Source organism: Chiroxiphia lanceolata, chromosome 5, assembly GCF_009829145.1.
Source record: "Chiroxiphia lanceolata isolate bChiLan1 chromosome 5, bChiLan1.pri, whole genome shotgun sequence".
NCBI lineage: Eukaryota > Metazoa > Chordata > Aves > Passeriformes > Pipridae > Chiroxiphia > Chiroxiphia lanceolata.
In genome coordinates this window covers 32,362,618-32,379,900 of record NC_045641.1, presented here as the reverse complement: position 1 = coordinate 32,379,900, position 17,283 = coordinate 32,362,618, and the positions used below count along the sequence as shown (strand labels likewise).

At 36.0% G+C, this 17,283-nt stretch overlaps 1 protein-coding gene across 2 annotated transcripts in view; it reads right to left on the bottom strand.

The window, feature by feature from the left end:
• Positions 1 to 17,283, bottom strand: part of SLC16A7 (solute carrier family 16 member 7) — an 81,443-nt gene that overhangs the window by 8,476 nt on the left and 55,684 nt on the right. For both annotated transcript variants that reach the window (XM_032687192.1, XM_032687191.1), the window contains exons 3-4: positions 3,635 to 3,778; positions 1,190 to 2,002 (exon numbers count right to left, since the gene is read on the bottom strand). In XM_032687192.1, the coding sequence (XP_032543083.1) occupies positions 1,190 to 2,002; positions 3,635 to 3,778 (957 nt within the window). The remainder of the gene's footprint in view (positions 1 to 1,189; positions 2,003 to 3,634; positions 3,779 to 17,283) is intronic.

Below are 17,283 nucleotides of genomic sequence, written 5' to 3'. Positions count from 1 at the left end.
CTGGAATTGTTTTGGCATATTTACAATTGCACACAACAATGCTATTTTCACAGAAATACTGACGATAATCTAAAGCACTTTGACATGCAGAAATGGTTTTAGGCACACATAATCTTGCTGACTTCTGAGGCAGTGTTTATGTGAGTATAGTATATGTTCAAAAAGTTGGCAATCTCACTATCTTTGTATTCTCATATTGTTAGGTTTACACTGCAACACACACACCAAGATACACACCAATGCTCCTCAACAAGATTTGAGCATCTATTTTTTTAGTTTCTTATATCATCAGAGACCTTAAAATTATAAAGCTTTACCAAGCAGCATTACCAAATACTGACTAAAAAGCTAGCAAACAGAAAATATTTTACATAAGATTTCATCATTTTTGCTGCAAGAAGCCAAGAAGTTATGAGTGTAGTCTAAGCTATACATCTAGGCTCTCTTTAAGCTCCCCTTACACTCGAAAGAGAGAAGTTGGTAACATTGCCATCTTTCAGTCAGTTCACATTCTGAATTGCCTTATCCATTGGCTATTGAAACATGTGAAAGAACTGAATGTGAGCAGAGCTGTGGTGTGTAATCATGCTAGGGTGCAACGCTTCACAGCACCATGATGGAATCCCACCATGCATGCACCCTGCCTAGGCTACTGTGGATGCCCCTGTTCTTTTGACACCCCCCTGCTATTTTTTTCTCTCTGGAAATGTCAATCCTCTCTGTGTAGACAAACTAAAATTGTTTAAGCGAGTGTACGAGATTGCTCCTTGAGCTGTCACTAGGCTGGAGAATTTATAAGCCACTCTGTGAGATCTTCACAAAAACGGACTCAATCGATTCAAGAGAGTAAGAACTTCATTGTCAAAGAGCAAATTTGAGATGAATATATGTAACTCAAGGTTGCAAAACTAGCCCTATGTGCTATCAGGAAAACATACGTTTACCACATGGATTTATGGGCCAGTAGAGATACAGTCTTAATCTATTGTTTGCAAATGCACGCAATAAATGCCTTTAGATTCTCATGTGAACCTGCAGCTGCAAAGCCCAAAGACACTGCTGCTACAGTACACTTCTAGTCATAGCAAAAACATTAAATAATGTTAAGAACAATGTTTATATTTATTCAATGTTAAATTGCAAGATTACGCTGTAATGTCTGAAAAAATGGAAAGAAATAGATTCTTACCTCCTAGAGGAGGGCCTATGAGCACAGGACAACATTCCACAATGGTGACAAGTCCAACCGCACTGGAAAATCTGGCAGCCCCAACGAGGTCCATCAATGTCTCAAAAAGAACGCTGCTAACCATTCCAAATGCAAATCCAAAAAATACAGCATATATCACCAAGCCAGTGTAATTTTTTGCCAGAGGGCACAAGATATGACAGACCCCATTGTACAAGACAGCAAAACTAAAAAAATACTGAATCTTTGGCCGGATAAACCTGGAGTTTGCCACGAGTCCCATTGAAGGCCTAGCAAACATGTCTACAAAGGCTAAGATCGACAGCAAAAAAGCAGCAGAATATTCATCAATTCCCTTGTGCTTGGCATAAGGAGCCAAGAACACTATTGGAGCAAAGAAACCAATAAACATAATGACATTTCCTGACAAATAGATCAGAAACCCTCTGTGTTTGAAGAGGGACAGATCTAGATACTTATTCATAGTTTGCCAACAAGACTTCTTGTTGTTTTTGTGCAAGGCAGAATCTCCTGTGCCTTTTTCAACATCTTTTTTCACAGTTGGGACTTTTTTCGGTCCAACAGGTCTCATAAGTGACCCAGCCACACAGCAGTTCAAAAGAAGTCCTCCCAGAATAAGAAAGCTTCCTTTCCAGCCAAAAGCGTTAAAGAGGAATTGATTGAGAGGTGCCAATGTGCTCAGAAACACTGGACTTCCAGCCATGGCCAATCCATTAGCAATGGGACGCTTCTTATAGAAATACTTGCCAATCATGGTTAAGGCAGGCTGTAAGTTGAATGCTAAACCCAGACCTAAACGACACATAAAAGACAATATTATTGCAGGTCACGCATTGAAAAACATATTGCACCTCTTTCAAGTTATTTTTAAAATGACCACTATCTAATCCAGTGATTCTCAATAAAGATAAAAACCAACTAGCATCAGAGGATGAAATACAGCTTCATTGCTGTCTACGTGTGTTAATGTCAAGACTGCGTCATGGTGGCATTTGGTCCATTCCCCCCTGTAGCACTGCATTAAAAGCCAAAATTCCTTGATGTGTTTCAGCAATGATAGAGTCAGGGCAATCACATTGAGAGGAACTATGGTTATCAATGCCTTGACTCATCACTTTTATATTTGCTAAGCTATAATGCAATTCTCTCTTGGCTCATTTTACCAAAGTTATTAAATGTCGCCTCAGCTATAATGAATGCAGGGTGTATTTAAATGCATAAATCTCCTATTTTTTTTTATTTCCAACCCTAATTAAGATCCAAGTTGTCTACTAAACTGGAGCTTAAAATAGCAAATTATTGTAGAGCATATTCAGCTCCTGTTCCCCATGTCATCATTAATAGTGGAAGAGTTACAGAGGACGCACATTGGATCAGATCACCCATCCACATCAGCTGAATGTATAAGCTGAACCCTAAGCTGAACCTCTAGGTCTTCTCTCTCTATAACGACATCTGGGCAATAAGATATAAGTAGCTTTGCATCTGCTTGATGGCACTGAAGTTTTCTTCTCTGATGGCCCATTCCTGGACTCTGACTTTATTCTTTCAGTGGCCCTGAGTTTAGGATATCAAAAATAAGAAATTTAAGAATTAATCACTAAATAAAGAAGGACTCCTTTAGTCCCAACATAAAGAAAGATGAGCTTGAATATACAATTCATAATAATACATATTCTTATGTAATATACATTCATTTATTACCTGTCGATATTTCACCTTGCCTTCCTTATTCTGAGAAGGGAATTTAAAAAAAATCCACAACTTTTGAAAAGGAAGTTATTTAATTCACTGGCATCGCGATAACTTTAGTTCATTGCTTTAGGCAATATCTAGGCCTCAGATAGATGATAATGATTAATTTCATTATTGACACTGGGCAGATTTTAAACAGAAAAGTATTGCACTGAAAGTTTATACTTTTCTGAAAGACTATATGTATGTACAAACCTAAAGAAAAGTGGTACAAGCTTTCACAATTTTACTAAAATTCTACTAGCATCTCTCAACCTGCTTGCAGTGCAACATGACAGAAAGCTAAAAGAATGAATGTGAAATTGTACACAAATGACTGTAATAAGTGTTGTCACAAGCCAATCAATTTTTATACCATTATTATAGGGCAGTGTGGAACAGTCCATACATACATCATTGACTGAATAAATTCATGAGTTGTTTCTGAATTATCAAAAGAAATAATTTAACAGCCTACCAGCTAATTTAAAGGATTAGATAGTTCAGGTAGCTGGAATTAACTGATCTTGCTACCTTCTTGGATTGCCTCTGTACACAGAGGATTCTTGATCAGTAAGGCTCATTGGCAGAACATTATTAGAAATAATTTTATATAGTAATATATGTAATGTAACATAACAACATATAATATAACAACATATAATATAACCTTTTAAACAGGACTCTTACCTCCAACCACACCAATACATATATATAGTTCAAGGACGCTATTGCAGAAAGAGCTTGCAATCATTCCAAATGAACACAGGATACCACCTGCTATCATCACAGGCCGGCTACCATACTTATTCACCAAAATGCTGCTTATGGGACCTGTCGGTAGAAAGAAAATGCAATGACAGGTAACAGGTAACTCCGTCATACATGTCTTTGTATTTACAATATGTTGAAATGCTTTCCTCTTCTATCTGGGAAAGTGTTAAGCTGTTTCTATACCAGTCTGTCTTACAAACATACTCTGTGAATTTGCAGATGCATGACCCTGGATGCGGATATATTGTCTCCATGACAATACAAATATTGATTAATTATGGAGATGGACAAAAAGATTAAAGATATCAAACAACCAAGAAGGATTGTTACAGTTAATGAGTAATCAATACTGAGATTGGTCAGTGGAAGTTTTGAAAGTGCAAGGACGGAAGAATTTCAAGTATGAGACAGGTATCAAAACAATTCACAGAGCAGGAGGAATGAATCTCCAGGCACAGCAAACTAAAACCTGCCCTTAATACTGCAGCATGTCCTGCATCCCTACTTGGAACCATACATGAGCTTAAAACTTAAAGCTTGTCAAATCAGAATGTAATGCCCATTTTCCCTTACCTCATCAAGAGGGGAGTGTTAACAGGCAGTAAAATGACTATAAGTTGTTTGGGAAAATCTAAAATGTGGTTTAGCATAAAGACCTATAAACTTTGAAAATATTGCTACAGGTCTATTTTTCAGTTTTAATTGCAATTCAGTTTATGGTGTAATTGCATCCATACTAAACAAACATCTAGTGTGCAATTTAGCATGACATGCATTATATGTTTTCTAAATGACCATGACTAGAATAGATGGTGTGCTACAAATCAAGATTAAGAGGTTGTCAAGGCTCTTAAGGTAAACTTCCATAGCATCTGACTGCACTATATTTGGCCCAAACCGTTACAAATAGTCTTGCTTTTGCAATAACTAAACTTACCCGATTCAAAAAAAAGGAAAAAAAAAATCCAATCAACCAACCCAACATTATAAAACCAATGTGTTTCAAACTTAAGATAAAGTAGGCACATGGCATAAAGTGGAATGCCATGCTCTGCAGCTGATTTCACTCAAATCATTCACTGGCAACAGCACCGCTAACAACAGTATTTTTAAAAAAATATCTAAAGGAATAAATGCCAGAAACTTCATGTTTTGAAAAAGCCAAATCCAGCCAAGTTTAAAAGTGTGCTTTCACAGGCATCATGTTATTATAGACTCCACTCTCTGAATTACCTTAAATGTATTAGAGTATTATCATGGACAGCAGCAGATGTTAAGTACTACCTGAATATCAACAACAGAAGCTTTAAGGATGTGCCAAATGATCAAGTTTTAGCTTACTTCCTTATGCAAAAAAGCTTCTACAATAGAGTTGCCCTGTGCCTGCCTGCCAGTGTTTTCTAATAGCTCTGTGAATACAGAGGTCAACTTGAAATTAACTTGAGTAGAAAGTAAAGATTTGAGTGATGTTTAGATCTTAGTTTGTGCATTCACTAAATAGCTTGGGTGCCAAGGAGTCGAGGGAAGGTCCTACAGGCTTCCTGTCCAAGCAGCACAGTCACTGGCCAGTACACTCAGCTTGTCACCAGTAAAGACAATCTATTTTCCTGCCCAGTTCAAGGTAGGTGGGGCATAGAGGATAAACAGGGTGTCTATTTTACTGAGAAGGTAAAGTATTCTCAGACTTAAGGCATTAGGACTCATTTCACAGACAGAAGCATAGGAGATGGTCTCAGCTGCTCACTGAACTGCAGCTGAAGCATAACCATATATTGAAATCAACAGACTTAAACATCCTCAGCATGGAATGGACCACCAAACAGACAATACTCCAGGGATTTATTAAAAGATTTTAAAACACGAAGTACTAAAACATGCAACCAGCAGCTTATATGAGGACATATCTAACATTTCTTTACTTCCATTTGGGGGGAACCACTGAGCAGAATGGTGACAAGGTAGGCTTTTCCCTTTGAGGTCATATGGAGAAAGTAGTGAAACAAGAAGGACAGAGAAGTTACACTGTAAGCACATCCCAAATGTATCACGTTTATTTCTTCTGTCTTAATAAAATTGTGCTCTCATAACTATGCTGAAGCATAACTTCAGTTACAACTTTTTTTTTTTTTTATAGAGTTATGTTTGGAAAATCAGTGGTTTGGCTCATGTTTGAATTAGAAAGGAAGCCTGTTTGAAATACATAAACTACATAAATATTTTCCCTGAGTCAAAGAAAGACCCTTTTAACTGGAACTCTTTGCAAAAAGTTTCAACCTAATATCAAATAATATTTATTATTTTGAAAATAAACCTAAGGCAATTAAAAAATATTTAATTGTCGCTATTGCTAAACACAATAACAGTATTTCACTTAAAAGATATCAAAATAATGATTTAAAAAATTATTTTAAAAATTATTTCCAAGCTCTTCTTCCTGTGATGAGATGGAAATATTTACAAAATTGAAAATGAAACATTTATTTAATGTTTGTTAACATTCGAACCTTCCCTCGAATTATCATTGCAATAAATGTTGCTTTGCTGTAGTCTTACTTAAAATGTTCCTTTGATGAGCCACAGAAAAATGTAGGAAAGTGCAGTGGCAGGAGTTCAGAAACAGTGCACAGACGATTAATATGATCAAACGATGTTCAGTTTACTATTTAGACGGCTTAGCTTTTATACAGTCAGCTCCTTCCGGGTTCGTGAGTACAACAAAGCGATTGGATAGCTCAGTCCGTGTACGCGCTTCATGACTTTAGTTCATTGGTCCTGATGCCCTGTCCACGCGTCCTGACGTCATTTGCGCCGTCCAAAGTCCCTCCTACCGATCCGCCTTAGGGACTTCCCAGGGGACTTTCCAGCTTTCTCTTTATCGGTCACATACACACAGTTTTCCCATAACTTGCAACTGTAAACATACAGTTTCACACAACTTGCAACTATAAATTACTCTTTTAATAACCTCCAAAGTTATGTCAAGTGAGGCCTACTGCTCCTCAGAGCTGGTCGTATGGATTATTCACAAAGTGTCCAATGTCCTGTAAATACTCCACAGGAAAGAGGTATCATAGCAGGGAAATAATTGACAACACTATTTCTAGATTCATTCACTACAGACAGATTTTGGAATTGTACCCTTACACAAATACTTCAGGAATGATGTAGATAGACCTGTTAGCAGTCTGTTTCTTTTCCCATTAAACAAAGACAGCATGAAAAGCCAGAAAGAAAGCTGTGAGAGCAAATGAAAAAGATGATGTAAATCCACACACAGATATCAAGTGTCAAAAAGAGAAGACTGACATTAGAAAAGATTGTTGTACACTGTTGCTATATTTTTAGCATTTTAAATAAAATTACGAATCAAAAAGACAGCATGCACTGACAAAAGTTTTCCAACCATAATCAAAGCTCTTCTCTAATATTCACTCCAAGGGAGCACTGACTATAACATTAATATATTTTAATACAGTTCCATCAATCCTTCCTTTTTTCTCCTGACTTGCAGGAAAATGAGGCAGTCTTGTTTGTTTAGGGGTTTAGGGAAGAAATTTGTTTTTAGTGTTTGGTTGGTTGCATTTTCTGAGGGTTGTCTAGAAATGTTAAGTTCCCCTCTCCTTTAAGGGAAATCATTGTGCAGACAGTTCCTTATCAGGAACAAGAAAACTGCATCTCTGCTGATCTTCACTGTGGCAGTTAGGCCAGGAGCACCGGGCCAGTTACAGATCTTCAGATCAAAGCAGGCAATGTTAGCTTCACCTACAAGACCTGATAGCTGAGTTCAAATATGGATTTATTAATTTAGGTAGGCAGTGGATGAAGCCACAAGAGGAAAGGCAAAGCAGTCTGACTCTGTACTACCAAATGACCTAAATCTGGACTGTATGATGAATTGAAAATTCCTTTAAACATAATACTCTCTTTGAGATGTTTTCCTTAAGTTAGTGATGTGTATTTACCACCACAGCTCCACTTAATTTGAAGTTTTCTTTATGTGTATTCAAGTATTTTGATTTAAAATTTGTGCATGTGGGGAATATTAATTGTTCCATAAACCATAAAGTTAGTTTAAGCTCCCTAAATTATCTAGGAACCCTTTCAATCTGATAAGTAGGTTGAAAATTTTCTTCTGACATCTGTGCATACACTTGGTTTTGGAGTCTTATAAAACACTGCGTATTCATACCTTTACATAGACGAATCTACATAAATTCCAGCTGTTTGCTTGCCATCATATGTTTTATAGCCATGTACAAATTTCATTTCACATGTAATATCTTCTACAATTATTTAAGCAATACTCTCATGCCAGCATGGGTCTATATTTCTCGCATATTTTTTCTTCTTAGCTAAAAGAAGATTAAGCTGTTTATATACTCTAACACTGCCAAAATCTTGCTATACATTAATGCATATTAATGTACTGAAGCACTGCTGGATCTTGGAATCTACTTTCCCAAAGCCTGAAGTAACAGATGTTAAGTCAGGAGACCCACAAGAATATTTATTCTGATCTCTCCCTTAACACCTACAAACCATCAGCCACAGAAGATTATACACTTCCTAAACCAAATTTAAGACCATTATCATAATATGCTAACACTCTCCCAGCTGTATTTTTGTTTTATATCTTTTCATTTCAGGCAAATAACCAGGCTGTGAGAAGGAATAAGACAGCAACTATAATAGAATCTAGGACACTTGAATTCTTGCTGCCTTTTCTTTTTCATCAATGTTTTTCTTACCAAAATGAAAAAAAAATACTTTAGACAGTTCTCCCATAAATAGTCAATACTTTCTCTGAGGGATGAAAAAATGTATAATAACTAGTCAGAATGGTTATAATAGCAGCAATTGGATACTAGCAGTATCAAACTGTCATCATTGTCTTTTACATCCATAATGAGGTAATCTTTGGATCTAATTTATACGTATATTCATTGTAGGAATTAAAGTTTCTTTAGAAGCATATAATCTATGTTTTAGTGTTTAATTTACTTTGCAGAATCATAGAATTTCCTAGGTTGGAAGGGACCTCAAGATGATTAGAAGGATGGAGCACCTCTGCTATGAGGAAAGGCTTAGAGAATTGGGATAGTTTGGCCTAGAAAAGAGAAGGCTTTGGGATGACCTAATTATGGCCTTACAAGAAAGATGGGGAAAAAGTTTTTGCAAGGGCCTGTAGCGACAGGACAAGGGGGAATGGCTTCAAACTGAGAGATGGCAGGTTTAGATTAGATACCAGGAAGAAAATCGTCCCTGTGAGGGTGGTGAGGCACTAGAAAGAGTTGCCCAGAGAAGCTGTGGATGCTCCATCCTGTGAGTGTTCAAGGCCAGGCTGAATGGGGCTTTGAGCAACCTGGTCTAGTGGGAGGTGTCCCTGTCTATGGCAGTGGGGTTGGAACTAGATCAAACAATCATAGAGTCATAGAATGGCACAGGTTGGAAGGGACCTTAAACATCACCTAGCCCATCATAACTCTGAGCCATTGACCACTACCCTCTAGATGTGACTGTCCAACCACTTTCTTGTCCATCTAACAGTCCAGTCATCAAGTCCATCTCTCTCCAATTTAGAGAGAAGGATGTTGTAGGGTACCAAGTCAAAGGCTTTACAAAAGTCCAGATAAACTACATCTGTAACCCTTCCCTTGTCCACTAATATGGTCACTCCATAAAAGAAGGCCAACAGATTAGTCAGGCAGGCCTCACCCTTGGCAAAGCCATGCTGGCTGTCTCAAATAACCTCCCTGTCCTTCATGTACCTTAGCACAGCTTCCAAGAGGATCTGTTCCATTTGTCCTAGTATGATTTCTCATTGCTGTAATGCAGTGATATAATTAAAGATCATTCTGTAATTTGTTTTGCATATTGCCAGTGCATTTATGGTTTTATTTTTACACCTGCATTAATTTTAGTATAGAACTAGAGATGAACTTTCATGATAAAACGCTAATTTTTTAAATATATATTGACAATGTCATTACAGTGTTCACAGTGTCATCGAGCCAAAGCAACATGACTCAGTCTGAACAATATGACGTTTATTTAAACGGAGTAGCTGAAAGAAGTTGAAAATAAATGCAATATGCTATTTCAAATTGCACTAATGCTACACTGTAGATTGCATCCTATCAAGTCAAGTGATTTAAACACATTTTCAGACATCTGCTCTGCAAAGTCAATGCAGATATCTTTCCATCCCAGTTCTGTTTTTTATTTCTGTTTCCTACAAGCCTGGAAAAACCCAAGGAGCTCCAAGAATTAATATTAGTATCAACTATTTACTAAGATCAGTTTAACTTTCTTTTTCTCTTTCCCTTTTTTTTCTTTTTTCTTATTTTTTATTTACAAAATATGAAGTCCACTTGCAAAAACTCATTCAACTGCAACGGCTTTAAGCAAATACTTAGTACTGCTATAGGACTGCTATCTCTGGCATTCAGAGGAAAGGTAACTCAAAATTGATTCTGAACATGTTTAAAACCTGTTCATTAAGCTGGAAAAAACCTTCAAAATATGCTGTTTTTCTCAAGCAGGACTAAGTCAAATTACTAAGCATTCCGTGACAGTCTTATCTCTAGTTCAAAAACCTTTGGTTAAATTCTTTCAGTACTCTTGGGCAGGCTTTAGAGAAGGCAGACAGAAAAAAAAAATAAAAATAATATCAATAAATTTGAAAATTTTAAAATGTCATGCACCTATTTCTATGTTAGATTATTTATCATGTTCCTGGGAATGGTAACTTGCATTTCTGACATATCCTATGTGTTTGTGTAACATCAATGAAAGTAACATAGTTCAACAATTGCTGGAAAGCTTTCTCTGTAGTTCCTCTGTGCATTTGGTAGATTTTTTTTTTCCATTTCATATAACATTTACAACTAGCTGCTCTGATTCCATAAACCTGGATAATATAATAACCTTGACAGAAAGCAAAGAGAAAAAAAATGCTCTTGCAATAAATACCACCAAACAGAAATGGGTTGCCAGACTATGAGTTAGGATAGCTCAGCAGCTGAAAGCACAATCTGCAAGGGAGGATGCAGTTAGTCATTCAACCATCCATCACATTTTGCTCGCCACTTCTTAACTACATTTCCTCAGTGTCATTACTCTGAATGCTCACATTCTCACTTGTGTCCTGAAGGAGCCTTGAAGTCTATCAAGTTTTTATCCTTGATCTCTAATGAAGATTAATTTGACCTTCAGCTAGTCCTTAGGACGTTTATATGAAACATAGTAATTCTTCATGGTTCCTCCTCCCAAAAAAGTTACCTTTGATAATTTTGAACTGATCTGTTTAAGTCAGAAAAACATATGTCTGACTGCAGATTTAAGCTGTCTTTTTCCTGAAATGTTCAGAAGAAACAAAATGAGCAATCAGTGGTGCTGGAACTTGCTCTAAATGTATTGCTTTTATGCAGGAACTACAGATCTCTGATCTGCCTTGGTATTTTATGTTTGTTTTCCAGTGATACATCAGAGACATGAACCAAGGGTTTTACGTATTTTGATTAAAGCTGTTGTTTAGCTTACAGGTTTTTTTCCTTGTTTGCTAGGGTGCGAATGTGTATGGAATTATGGACCATGTAATGTAGAAAACATCTTCAAGTTAGCAAATTACTCTATATCCATGAATTTTAAAAGGTTGGAAAAATGCCCAGTTTTTAATCAAGGAGTAGCCAAGCTGATTATTATTTTCATGGATACGTATCAATGCTTTGTATTAATTATGTTTTGCATGCTCTGCTGCAGAATTTTTTTCATGAAAGGTTAAAACCACTTGATCACAATGCAGAAGACTTTAAGAGAAATTACGACCTTTCTTTTGAAATGAGTGATATCAAACTTCATCATATTTAATAGGAAATTTGTCTAATTCTATGAGCTGCTGAACACTCAGCAGATTTCAGAAGCATATATGATCACCGACTAAAAAAGTTGTGAATGGGAATCAGATGCAGCAAAATATTTCAGCATTTTTTAACTCTCCTTTTATTCGTTTTCCTGTTACCTTCAGTATTACCGAGTAAAGTGATGCCTGTGCATAGATATTTGCAAAAAGTAGTCTTTCAATCTAGAAAAAGGTGACAAACAAGAGAGAAGAAAGGAGGGAACAAGCTAGTGATGAGATGGAACTAAAGAACCTATAAGAGAGTTGTATATAAATAGATATATTGTAACACCAGGCACATATTTTTCAAAAAAAGATCTGCAAGCCTCTGTAATTGGGATAGATGCAAATAGCATCAGCACATGATATTTCATTGCAAATTATCTTCTCAAAAAAATGTTCTTTTCTTCACAGAAAACCAAAGCAATCAGCTTGTAACTTGAGCATGTAGTGTATCAGCACGAACATTAGAAAATTCAGTAGCAAATATGAAGTGCTGGGAAGAATGAATGAAATTTTTATCCAGAATAAAAACCAATTAATTTTAAAACTTAGTATTTAACAGCAATTAACTCCTCAGGACTTCACAGGCTTGCAGGAATAGGAAACCTCAAAAAATGTTCTGGAGATTTCACTTGAATAATATTACTGTGGAATTCACAACCTGCACCATTAAAAGTTACTTCTTCAAATGGAAAACCAAACAAGGACTTCCTGATTTTTCTCCCCTAGAAATACAGTAAAGATAATAATACTAATATATAAATATTAATAAATGTAATTATCTATAGCAGTATAGAATATACAAGGTATTAATAATAAATTAAATTTTCATCCCTTTCAGGGATTCAGCAGGAATTTAATGAGGCATAACTCATATTGCTCATGAAAATGTGTAGTGGTTTTCTTTCACGGGTCTCATCTTTGAAGCGTTATCCATTCATCAGTGGCTGCTCCTTCTTTCTCTGTGAATGGTTGCAAGGGAAAGGTTTAGTTCAATTTGGTAATATCTGTGTTTTAGCACATGTATTGAAAGAAGTATCACATTTCTGAAAATATTAAAATAAATCCTAGTATGTCCACTTTCAGGGAACAAAGAGAAATTAGTACTAATCAAAAACCTGAGGTTCACTCATAGCTATCCAATATTTCTATCTAATAGTTTTTCTGTCTCAAAAATAATCTTACTAAAAAACTGCTTTACCCAGACATGGAGGCTACATATTCACACAAACACATCCATAAAAATAAAAAAAAACCCCAACACTTTTCCTCGTTTGGTTGTTGGATTCCTAATGACAAAAATGAGGGTTTTTTTTCTGGGATAATAGAAGGTACTTATTCCATTTGTAAGTATTTTTCACCTGAAACCTTCTGAACTAACTCTTTCAGTTCCAAAGAACTTGAAAATCTGTAACTGAAGACTTAGTGTTTAGTACTTTGTGCCTTGCCAAAGCAGATTACAATTTTTAGCTATCAAATTTGTCTTTACAAATATGTGTGAACTAGACTGCTAAACAAGTTCTGTATATTCTGCTCTTACAAAGGGGACACGATTTTCTGCAGAGCATAAAACTGAAAAGAAAGAGAGATTACAGTATATACTGTCACCATTACAGCAACTTGAAAATAAGGGATATGTTGTTAATCTCAGAGATAATTGTTAGGAACTAAAAAAAAAACAAAACCAAAAAAACCCAACCAAACAAAAAAAAGGCAAAACAACCACCCCCAAAAACCCTACAAAAAAAAACCCCAAACAGTTTTTTTTAATTCTTCATAGACATTTTCCTTGAATATGTTACTAGACAGTTACAAAGGTTTTCCTTCTTAATTTCTTTCTCTTTGAGGAATGACTGTCTTTTCTGAAAATCCGTATATACATATGTGAACACAATATTCGTAAATGTTCATTACTCACCACTTCCTATTTATTATTCCCTATTCTCATTCACTATTTGTATACCCCTACTTAAAATTATCTCTAGATACTTTTCCTGGAAGCAGAATAATACTTTGTCATTTGGAAGCCTAGAAGAATTGTAGAGAGCAAAAAAGTCATAGAAAATACTTCAGAAGACCTTGCTCAGGCTATTTAGCAGTTCTTATGAATGTTGGGTACATTCTCTACAACTCAAATCAGTACATTCTTTAGATAATGCATTCGCTGTGAAAAATTCAGCCAATTTCAGTTAAGATTAGTACTGTCATTTGGATTTCTCTGTCTTCTACAAATTGCCCATCATATTAATGTTCATACAATATCCCATTTTCATCCTGCACATCATCCTACAGTGTATTTGTCTTCTTCCAGAATAATATTATAACTAACTCAGCTTGGAAATTATTCCTTATATATTGTTACAGGCGATAATATGTAATTTCAGAGAAAGCACAAGATACTTGCTTCTTCCCAGTTGCTCCTTTATCATATTCCTTTCTGGTCTCAATTTTGCACTGTATAATTAAACTTCAAGTTGAAAATACTCAGTCTACTACCCACGATGTTTTCACAGACCACTTACTGTGAATTATGGATCATGAGTGGATCATTAAATCTCATCTACGTATTTAGAATATATGTGATGAGAAGTATAAATCTAGATGAATTTATAACTTGGAAGCGTCCTGAGAGGTCATCATATTTAGGTCATTGTCAATAACAAGATTATTTCCGAATGCATTTAACACATTAGTATCATCAAGCTTAAACCCTATTTTATAGAAAAAAATGCTAAAACATTATTTTATAATTTTAATTATAATTTATATTTGTACTATCCAATCAAATACATATGGTGGTTTTCACATATGGCTAAATCTTTCTAAGATTTAGAAGCTTACGTGTGGGAATTTCTCAAATTCCCTTACAACCCAAAAATCAGATCATTTATAAAGAACTGTGTAAGGTAAATATTTAATAATATTAATATTTAATCATCATGGCTAGGCTTCGCGAATGAAGATTTGGGAAGGGCTCTACCCACATTTGCTACAAGTGTGCTGGTGGCTGAAAAGGCCAATGCAAGATAGACAAGTCCAGCTGCAAAAAGCACAGCGGAAAGACTCCTTAGGTGGTATCGACAAGACACAGTTCTTTTTAACAATATAATAAATGCTGAGGGAATGGAAAGAAAGAGGGAAAGGGTAAGAGGAAGGAGCAAGGAGAAGAAAAAGGGTAAAGGAACCAGAAGGGTGAAGGGAATTTATTTATGTTTCAAAGAATACCATACAAAATGGGAACTAAGCATTCTCATTAGTTTTTGGCACCTATTTAGAGTATAAATGCAGACAATGGTAGTATATTAATGGGATAATACCAGTCACAGAATTTGCCTTTTCCCAGTATTTTCCAAACTACATTTAGTTTTCAACTAAAACTGAGAATCTTTGTGGAAGTTCATTTGTGGGCTTTTTTCCTGTTTTCAGATAAGTGAAAAAAATAGGATGCATTTATATTGAGAAAAATCTGTTAAATTATAGAATGATATGTAAAGTAACCTTGTCTTCCAGGTCAAAAAGACTAAAAGCAATATAAACTGTTAAATGGCTAGAAAAAAAGTCAAAATTAGAATAGTGAACAGCCCAAAGTTATCAAAATATTATACTCTTGATCAAAAATAGTAACAAGACTTATGTTACGCTTTCCATTTTTCAGTGCATTTTTTATTGCAGCTGTGCCTAAAGCAGTAGCCTTTGTTACACACTTAAAGAAGTGGAAACTTTGGGGACAACTTAGTGAACATGTACAAATTCTGAAAGTGTTCCACAAGTTCAGAGTATAACATCAGGGCTGTGAAGATGATTAGAGGGATGGAACTTTTTCTCTATTAGGAAAGGCGGAGAGAGTTGGAATTTTTCAGCCTGGAGAAGAGAAGGCTCCAGGGTGACCTTTCAGTACCTGAAGGGAGCCTACATGAAAGATGGAAACGGACTTTTTACAAGGGCATGTAGTTGTACGACAAGGACTAATGGTTTCACATTGAAAGAGAGTAGGTTTAGATCAGATATTAGGAAGAAAATCTTCCCTGTGAGGATGGTGAGACACTGGCACAGGTTGCCCAGAGAAATAGATGCCCCATCCCCGGAAGTGTTCAAGGCCAGGTTAGATGGGGCTTTGAGCAGCCCGGTGTAGTGGAAGGTGTCCCTTCCTGTCTCAGGGGGGTTGGAACTAAACGACCTTTAAGGTCCCTTCTAACCCAAACCGCTCTATGACTCTGAGTCTATGACTCTCCAATTTACTTAAGACAATCCACATTTAACTGCTTTTTAAAAACAATAATATTCAGGAAAATATTTACTGATTAATCAATAATTTAAGAGCGAGTTCTAATCTCTTCTCATTATATTTTCCTTGCTTCTCCCTAGCCTTATACAGCAAAATTCATGTCTCCGAATAACTCTATCCAATCAAACTGAAAGAGAAATCAGGTACCTATTTTTAATCTATATATCAGAGTAGATGCCAGTTTATCTTTGCCTGTTCTCATATCCAACTCACATACTTTTTTGTCATCAGAGTTGAATTTGCCATTGAACTGTCATTTTTAGATTTCCATCTACAATAGAAAGAGCTTTACTTGACAAGTCTTTCACATTTTCACATATTCTCTATGTAGAGTCACATGGCATTTATTCTGTGGACTCAACAAAAATTATCATAAATTATGACCCAGTGAGGAGTGAAAGAGTCATGAAAAATTAGTATACGAAGCCTGGGACTTAAGTAGTGGAAAAGAAATATATTATGAAGGATTTGGGAAAAGGTCTTTATGGCCTTTGTGTTTCACCTGGACTAGAGAGGAAACAACATTTATCATGTTCTCTACACAGTCCTCTCCCTTGTACCGGCAGAGGATACACCTCTATAGACAAGATCTTCTGAAAATGTGGGGGTTTAGGAAGTCTAGATCAGGTCTGCTTGCATGAACAAGGAATATTTGAGCTCTCCTGCAAAAAGCAACATGAAGTGGCTTGGTAACCTAGTCCCATCTTGTTGCTTGAAGATAGTATTTGTGTGGCTTTTGAACAAGGTGGGGGTTTTCACCTGTTGCGTTAAAAAGCAGGTTTACCTGCGTGCTCTTTCTGCCACTGGTAAAAACCTTAATCTCCACCTAGTAATGTCAAGGAGGTTCCTTCTAATGATTGTGATACATCATAAATTCACAATAATAAATTAGTGCCCATTAAAATATAGGCTTCTCATGATTTGTATTACAGATTCTGCCTACATATCATGCATTCCTGAAGCCACCTTTCATCTGAAGAGTTACGGTGACATTCTTCAGCAAGAACATATTAAAATAATCCAGTGAAACATACCTGCTTCTGCAAGGATTTAAAATCTGTGCCTGTGAGGAGAATATTACTTAGGTTTACTGAGGAAAGGATTACTTTCTTCCTACAGGAAGATCTATGTCTCTTTAGTAAGTCATAATACATCTTACTGGAAAGCAATTGGTTAGAACTTTGACTGATCTAGGCAATATGTATATCTGAATACCTTGTCAGGTAAATTTTTTGTAACATCAAGTGAAATAGTCTGGAAGAAATTCCATGATACAAATTTGCTCTTGTCTTAATTCCATTTGCCACATCAGCTCTGTTTCTCTGAGCATAGGGTCAAGTGCTTTGCACTCATGCTACTGTTTACATTTGAGTAAGT